Source organism: Aythya marila, assembly GCF_965140915.1.
Source record: "Aythya marila genome assembly, chromosome: 3".
Lineage (NCBI taxonomy): Eukaryota > Metazoa > Chordata > Aves > Anseriformes > Anatidae > Aythya > Aythya marila.
Window position 1 is genome coordinate 36,304,896 of NC_139044.1, and position 8,558 is coordinate 36,313,453.

At 51.9% G+C, this 8,558-nt stretch overlaps 1 protein-coding gene across 2 annotated transcripts in view; it reads right to left on the reverse strand.

The window, feature by feature from the left end:
* LOC309876733 (uncharacterized protein) overlaps positions 1-8,168 on the reverse strand; it is a 50,850-nt gene extending 42,682 nt beyond the window's left edge. Inside the window, exon 1 of one of the 2 annotated variants that reach the window (XM_082757383.1) lies at positions 7,785-8,168. In XM_082757383.1, the coding sequence (XP_082613509.1) occupies positions 7,785-7,853 (69 nt within the window). In that variant the 5' untranslated portion in view covers positions 7,854-8,168. The remainder of the gene's footprint in view (positions 1-7,784) is intronic. The other variant, XM_082757384.1, reaches the window with a different exon arrangement.
* Positions 8,169-8,558: the final 390 nt, after the last annotated feature.

Consider the following 8,558-nt stretch of genomic DNA (forward strand, 5'->3'; position numbering starts at 1 on the left):
CTGGACCTCCACTCCACGCATGGACCGACAGCAAGACGACGTATTGTGGGCTGACAGCTCTCTGGGACATGAGGGGAGGACAGGAGCTGGCACAAACACCACATCTGGTAACAGTTTTTCTGTTCTCTCAAGACCCAGAGAGGGCATCTGCAATTGCCATGAGATACTTCGCTAGCTGAGGGGAGGCTGCTTGTGTTGGGAGACCTCGCTTGACATTCACCTCTGCTCAGCCATAAAGCACTGCGTTAGCCAGATTTGCAAACACAAGGAACAATGCCTTACAGTCAGGCTGGAAAATGCATTTGGAGCACACAAGACGTTTCAGGCTTCTCGGCCTCTAGAAATCCCACGTTAACCCTTCTGAGTGCACACAGACACAAGTTGTTTCATCTCCGTGGATTTACACCAGGCTTGCTCTGTTTCACCACAGAGCAGGCCAGTAACATAGGACCATCCCTCAAGATCCAGCTGGTCAAATGTCTTTAAAGGAAGGTGCAGGACAATGCAAAATTTTTCCCTGTGTGTACCAGATCCGTTCCCGATAGGCATGAAGGGATTCCCAGTGGTTCCCACTTGGGATGATCTGGCCAAAGGTGGTGGTCTCTTCATCCAGCACATGGAAGGCTGGGCTACAGATGAGTGGCACAAATACAGGATTTTATTGTTTACTCTTCCAATGTATGAGCCAGAAGGTACAAAATTGCATCAATAAGCAGCAGCTTCAAAACAAATATCAGGTTATCCTTCAGCAACACGTAGTGTTGCAAAATGCCAGTCAAGGGTTTGCCAAGAACTGTGATCTGTCAGAGCCAGAATAAAGCAGTTCCTACGAAAAACATTATATGTACATGCACACAGGAGCAGTTGACTTTTAAGCCTCTAAATTATGTCGCTTCATACGTTCTACACCAAATACCGCTGCTCTCCCCTGTTAATTACCCTTTGGCCACACAACTTTCTTCATTTCTTCTGAAGAACCAACTCTTTGGAATGAAATAAATAAATAAAACGTACACAAACAGGCTGGCTGCAGACAACTGTCTGGAACAAGCATTTGGCTTTGTGCACAATAACTGGGTAACGGGACATGGGAAGATTACTTTGTATTTTTCCCAGCTTGTATCTAGACACCCTCTCAGCAAAGAGGAGCAGCGAGCTGACCACTGGTCAGCTTTCCTCACGCAGGAAATTCCCCTTTCAATCAAAGGCAGTTTTCTTCTCATCATACCCATGCAGAACACGGCAGATTATAACCTCTGAGAGTAACCTCCAAGAAGTAAGCACATTGGTTTAAAACAAATACAAAGCACCTGCATTAGAGAAACAGCATGACCCCATTAGGAAGAAGTAGGGTAAGACCCATTTCTGAACAAAAGGAGAGGAGGGGCCCTTATGCCATTAGCAACTTGAGTTCCGGGCTCTCCTTGAAACTAGGGGCTCAAAAACCAGGCTTGTAGCCCAGTCAAACCGATTAATCAGCTACCCAGGGCCAATCAATATAGTTTGTTCTCTGGAAATGTCAGAAACCAAGGCCTGTCTATTCTCACTGGGGATATGCATGAATGCTGGGGTACTTGGGTGTACTTTATCCAGGTATCTTAGGCCCTTTCAGAAGTCTAAATTCAGATAAGGACCATCTGCCTTGCAGCCAGGCAACAAGCCTCATCCGTGCCAAAAATGGGGGCCATTACTAATTAAAACCTTCTTACAGCTCTTTGGCTCATGCACTGGTTACTCTTTTCCTCAGAGGTGTTTCTAGCTCTGACCCCAGTCATCTTAGTCCCATATGAAGGCAGCTTGCTGAGGAACACAAGCCACAGCCCTGCAGTCCACCAAGCCTGGGGGACACCTCCCCTTGGAAAATGCATTCCAACGGAGAACAGGCGTCGATCCCTGTTCCCAGCACTGCATCCCAAACCTGGGCATACTGAAGGGGTTTTGCAGCAGGACTCTGCTTCTACAGCAAGCCTGGATGGTGGCTGGCTGCCCACCAGGAGCTTTCTCTGTGCCCACAGTATTTCACTCCCCATCAGGCTATCAAGGCCAGACTGGAGAGGCTACGATGTGAGCTCCTCACATGCCGTACCCACACCAGGCAAGGGGACCGTGGGGCAGCAGTCCCATTCTGCCAGGCCGCCTCAAATCATGGAAGAGGTCACCACGGGTCTGGGAAGCATGAAGAACACAGCGAGAGGACAGAGAAATGCCCAGAGGCACCCTGAGCTGTCCACCCCAAGCTGATCCAGAGGAAACCAGACTTCCACGAGCTGTGCTTCACCTGTGTGCCACATCCCTACAGCTCGGGCAGGCCTGGGCTGGCACAGAAATACCTCCACACAGGTCAGATGCGGCCACCCGTCCTTCACCTCCAGGCCTGGGCCACAGGGGAGGCAGGCTGTGTCACAGCAGAGCCCATACCTCACAGGGAATGCTTCCTGCACAGATAAAAGGTCACAACTAATTGGCTTCTCTCTAAACCCTCGCCTGGGTGTTCACACTGAGCACTTGTGGGTGGTGCTGGTGCCTACTCGAAACCATCGCAGCCGGCTGCACTGCCCAACAGGGCTGAGAGGATGAGTGGGCTCTGCCCACAGCCACCTACAAGAGTTACTGGGGAAGAAACCAGCCCCCAGTGCACACATACCTGCGGTGCTGGTTGCTAGGACGGGTCGGGTCACCCAGCAACCCCAATCCCACGGAACGGGGGGCTCCAGATAAATGCCTGGGGGTAGAAAGGGCTGGCGCTGCCTACGCTGTGGGTGGGAGCGCATTTCCCACTGAAAAGGGAACGCAGCCCTTGGTTCCCATACCGAGGCAGCCCGGTAACACTTCTGTGACCCCAGACACGCTCCAGGAACAGCCAGAGAAGCTGGCCAGACTGGCACACTACAGCCAACTCCACAGAGATGTCCTAAGTGGATGTAAGCTTTGCACCTAAAAAACAAACAAACAAAAACATAAACCCACTGCTTTGCAAAAGCCATAAAAAAGAAAACTGATTACCTAGGTCTGCTTCCTATTTTCACTTCAAATATAAGCCATATTTCTGCTTGAGAAAACATCCCAAACAGTGCAACATAAATTCAGGAGCTGTGAGACAATGCACAAGAGCAGAAAATTAAGTAGAACGGCACTGTCCAGCAAAGTAAGATGGATTAATCTGTTTGCACTGAAGAGCAAAAGTTAAACATGTAGGATTACATTTTGAGAATTGAATTTTTCATTCAAATAAAACCAAGAATTGTGGAAAAAGAGGAAAAAATAGATTTCTTTGTGACAGTAGAGGGGATTGTATATGAAACTATAGGCTAGGTTCAAATAAATAAGTCGTAAACGAGGCCAGCTGAGCTATCCCAAAGAAGCTTCCCTTATGCTGTATCTGTAAGATCTAATATTTTTCTGAAGCACCACTCTCTGGAATTAAGTCATTACAGAAGATTATCGGTGCTGGATGACTGCACAGAGAAGACAACAAACAGAAGACAACAAACCTTGAAAATTCAGAACTCAGAAGTGAGTAGAAAGTATTGAAGACCTATTATTTTACAAGGCCTCAGGCAGAGGTCTCAGAAACTTAAGCTTTCTGAGAGGCTGGGATTCGCTGCTCTACTCTGCCACAGCTAAGTACGTACCCTAGCATTTTTAACTCACTAACACCGTTTTAGTTCTGAATTATCACTGTTACCAGGTGTTAGTAGGAGGAATGGTAAAGCTTTGGTGTAAAACAGTCCTACAGCAACGAACCTGTTCAGCGGGATGCACTGAAAACCCGCAAAGGGGAGAACAGCTTCACGCACCACGGGGGACTGATGAAGCTAAGTTTTCCCTGCGCCAAGCTGTCTTCAGCCAGGCTGAAGAGCAGTGTCTGGCCGAGCACATGACAGGCAGCCAGCCCAAAGAAAGAAGGAAATTAATCTGCCCTCATTCATACAAAGCCCGAGCCCTTAAACAAATCCTTGAGTGTCTACCCACTGTGCGTCAACATAAAGATGCTACTTTGCCCCTTTTCGATCCGAGAAGGAAAAGGTGAAGTTTTTTAGCCCTCTTGCTCTGCAGAGGAACCAGCTACCGCTGGGACAGTCACTCACAAGCTGCTGTCTGCAAGCCCGAGGCTCACTGTGCACGGCCGACTGAACCCCCTTCACATGGGATCGGGACGATTCCCAGTGGCTCCTCAGGGCTGGCCAGCCTGAGCCAGTCTCAGATCTGTCTCCAGATGCAGACGCCTGCAGAAATACCTGCCATGAACTGCTAGTCCCCATCACTGCCTACTGGCTCCGAGGGTACGTGGGGAGAGCAGCCGCGGTGCCTTTGTTAGTGCCTCGCACTTCCCTTTTGAGCAAGTGCAGGGCTGGAATTACACGGCAGAGAACGCTCTGCTGTCACCAGGACAGACCCACACGTGACCGCATTTCGCTGATCGACATTAAGCAAATGACGTGTCCCAAGCAGTTCTAACCCCGGCCATAGAGGAGTGTGCCCGATGCACAAGTAATTCGGCAACTTCAATGGATGAAAGCACCAGTCGCATCGCCTCCGAAGTTGTTTGTGTTGACAGCGGAGCCGGAATGAAATTGCCACCCTTAAAGCACTGAGCTCTCTTAAGCTGCGCGTTGCAGCCAGTTAATTTTATACACCACAATCCAACTGTTTCATTCTGATAACACCTAAGGCCACTAATTAAGGGCTTAGCTTGACTGGCAATGTGCAGACTTGTTCCAACCAGATGCTCCCTGCCCCAAGGAGCTTGCTTGCAAGCACAGCTTACAAAACAGACACCTACACTTGATCCACTACACAACTGCACGGGGACACAAGAGTCGAGGAGGGATTTGGAAGAAAAGCACTTGTCTGAGAACCCCCTGCCCCAGGTTGTGGGGATGAACGAGGTGGTTTTTTTGTAGACAGCTGAGTCGGCTGGAGAGCACTTCTGAGCGCCCAGTATCAGGCCTCCATCTCGAGCTGCAACCCCAGGACACACATTTTAAAAGCCACCCCAAACACTTTGACTTGTACTTCAAGAAGGGCTACCAGTCCAAAGCTATGAAAGAAAATAATAAAAAAAAATAATAGGCTTAATACTGGCAAACCAGCCAAAAATTCAGGTCTTGAGGCCTCTCTCACTGTCCTTATTTGCAGCATGTCACTACCGTATGGCACAGCCTCCTTTCCTCACTCCTCTCCCCTGTCCCACAAAGCCTGCTGGGAAGATCCAGATGCCACCTGTTATCAGAGATAACCCCTAACCTGTACGTTCACATCTGCTGCTGGCACTCGATTTCTAACAGCCAGACAGAAATTGAAGGTTCCCAAATCTGGCCTAATCTCTAGCAAGTAACACCAGACTGTGGAAGCAAGAGGTAGAACAACAGGCTGAGACATAAGGCTCCCACTCACATAGATATTAATTAAGAAGAAAAAAAAAAAAAAAGGAGGAAAGTCCATTACTATCGCTCCAAAGCATCCTGGATTCGCTTACTTGAAGCAATGGCAACTGCTCATCTTCTGCAAGGGGGTGAAGACTAGAAAGACCCATCACAGGCACACGTGATCAATTCAGTTCAATTTCAACACGGTACCAAAATGAGATCTTCAGAGCGGGCAGACATTTCATCCCGAAAAGGTTCCCAAAGCTTGGATGCCAACCCAAGGCCGGTCAGATCTCCCAAGTTGACAAAAATGAGTTGACAATTTACCCAAGGACGGTCTCCCAGGACTTTGCCTGATTGCAGTGCTGTTGCGAGCCTGAAACACAACAGCAGTTTGTTTTCCCTTGAATTTGGGAACTTCCAACAAAGGTCATAAAGTGCAAAAGCAAGTGGGTAATGAAGGAGAACAGCTGCTAACCACCCTGCTTTTAAAGCTCAGCAAGCTCTTGGTTTCGGGGGTAGATGGAGATCAGTACATACCCAACCCAAACTAGCTGCTCATTCTCCATTACACTACTGCAGACGTGATGTTACGCTCACACCTAACTTTTCACCCAGTTTCAGTGACAGCAGGATGGGACCTTTTAAACAAGGCACATACCATGCATGCCAAAATACGCACACACCTGCACAGACCTCAGCCACAGCTGAGGATGAGGCAGTTGAGAGGACACGAGCCCAGCCTGCGCCTGGCAGCCCCGCACACATCCGAGGGCAGGGCAGAGATGGTGCAGCACACCCCGACTCACTGCGGGCTCCACGCACGGCGCAGCCACGGGAAGCTCACCGCTTGTGGCACCTCTCCCACGTCCACACCTGCAAAGAGATCAGGCTCAACACCTACGAGAGAGCTTTGCATGCTCCGTTAAGTGATTAGTATGCTGGTACGAGGCTCAAATAAGACCAGGCAGCTGCACAGGGTCCCCAAAGGCCTACAAAACACACATAAACCCAGGGTTTGAAAGTCTGGCTTTCTGCCCGCATGCATGTATACCAGTCGTTGTACCACTCCCCACGGCAGGCTGCAGGGCAGCCTGATGGGCTAGACATTAGGCTTGCTTGCAAGTGACAGCACAAGCTTAGGTCTGTCTTCTCAGCTGAGCCTGCAAAAATGCGGACCACCTGTTTCCAGCACAAAACCTTGGCACCAATGAGAACAAAATGGCTGCAGATACCCACTCCTGTGGGTTTCCCTGAGTGCCCCCAAGCATCCTGAAGGCTCTATGTGTCCCTGAGAGCTCCTTCCAGAGCATCTCATGGTTTCACAACTTGTGGAGCCAAGAGAAACAATTAAGCTAAAGGTGGCGACCCCAGCCACAAGCCCCAGAAACACAGCATTCAAAAGAAATCCCCCACTGCCTCTGCACAGAGGTGTTCTGCACTGAATCCGTTCACCACAAAGCAACATCTATTTTATTTCCAACAATGAGATCCAAATCTTCCTTCCCCGGGAAGGATAGGATCTTCTGGAAGAAGTACGCGGGTACAGAAAATTGAGGCAACACCAGCACCCTTCCTAACAAAGTTGCTATCAGCCTGTCCAGAGCGACCGTGCAGAAGTGCAGACGCGCTGCAATCCGCCTCTGTGTAACACATACAAAAGGCTCCACCACAGCCTGGTATATGGAGCCCCAGCCCCCATCCCAGGCAACGAGGGCTGCCACTTTTCCCACATCCCTGCTTGGATGTGGGGCCAGGCACTACACTTCCAGCAAGCACTGATGCGGGTCCAAAGTAACTTTGCTGATTTGAGGGGGTACCCCTCGATTCTCAGCACTTTTGCTGAATCAAACCTGGCAACCTTTTGTAACAGAGCTCATTGTGACTCCATGTTTGCCCCCCTCGCATACGGTTCAGAAATTCCTCCATGCATTTAGCAGGAAAGGTACAGATATTCTTTATCCCGGATCCATGATCCCAGCTTGCTGTCTGAATGCTAAACAAGGACATAAGCAGAGTTGGGAAAGCCACGGGTGAACGCACGGGGCCAGCCGGCAAACTTCAGCTCAGATTGCAGCCTCCTGGACCAGAAGGGAGAGCAATGCAAATACTGAGCCGAAAGGCACTGCAGGCAAACCGTGCGTGCCCAGCACCCAGCACAGGGGGGTTCAGCTACAGCCACACGCACACAAAAACTACCTGGAGAGCCACGCAGTTGCCTCCGCTGCTAAAGGCTCACCCCGTTAAAAGCAAACACTTGTAGAGTGAGAAATGCCAAATGCATTTGCCTTTACCTGCCTTCTACCTGTATCAGCTGCTGGAGCAGGCTCGGGGGGGGGGGACTTCACAGCAGGAGGCAGGGAGCTGCTGCCAGCCCCGGCGCCCGGGACCTGTCCGATGCAGAAGAGAGCTTACCTTCAGCTGGAAGGGCTGGATTTCGTTCAGAGTCTGGCTCCTGAGCTTTTCGGTGAGGACCTTCAGCATGGTACAGAGCCGCCGGGGGGGGCTTCGGCACACGCACGCACCAAGCGGCTGGGCTGGGGGTTGGGGAGTGGGAGTGGGGGGGGGGGCGCGGGCGAGGCCCCCCCTTCCCAACACCTTAATAATAATAATAATAATAAATAAACACCAAACTTCCCTCTTTTTTTTAAGGGGGGTGGTTTTTCTCTCCACGCCTCCTGAAGAGCCGCCGGGGCCGCTCACGGCAGCCCCCCCCCCCCTCCCTCCGCCCGCACCCCCCGGCCCCGCACGGCCGCGGCCGCCCCGCGCTCTGCCCGCAGCGGGGCCGCGGCGCCCCTTGGGCGACCGGGGCGGGCCGCGGCGCTGCCGGGGCCGGGCCTCCGCTTAAAGGAGCCCCGGCCCCCCGGGAGGGGAAAGGAGGGGATGGAGAAGGGGTCTAAGAGGCCGTGGGGGTCGCCCGGAGCCACGGGGGGGGCCTCCGGGCAGCGGGGAGCGCCGCGGTGCTGTGAGGGGGGGAGCGCTGCCAAGGGCTGCCCCGAGGGAGCCGTCCCTGGGGGTGTCCACAAGGGAGCTGCTGGAGGTGGCCCTGCCTGAGCAGGGGGACCCACAGAGGGTCCCGCACACCTCACTGATCCCCCAGGTCTGAGGCACAGCACTGGGTGCTCAGGTGGAAGCCGCCACCACCACGGCCTCTTCTTCTGCACCAGCCGCTTCTCCAGGGCTCCGTGT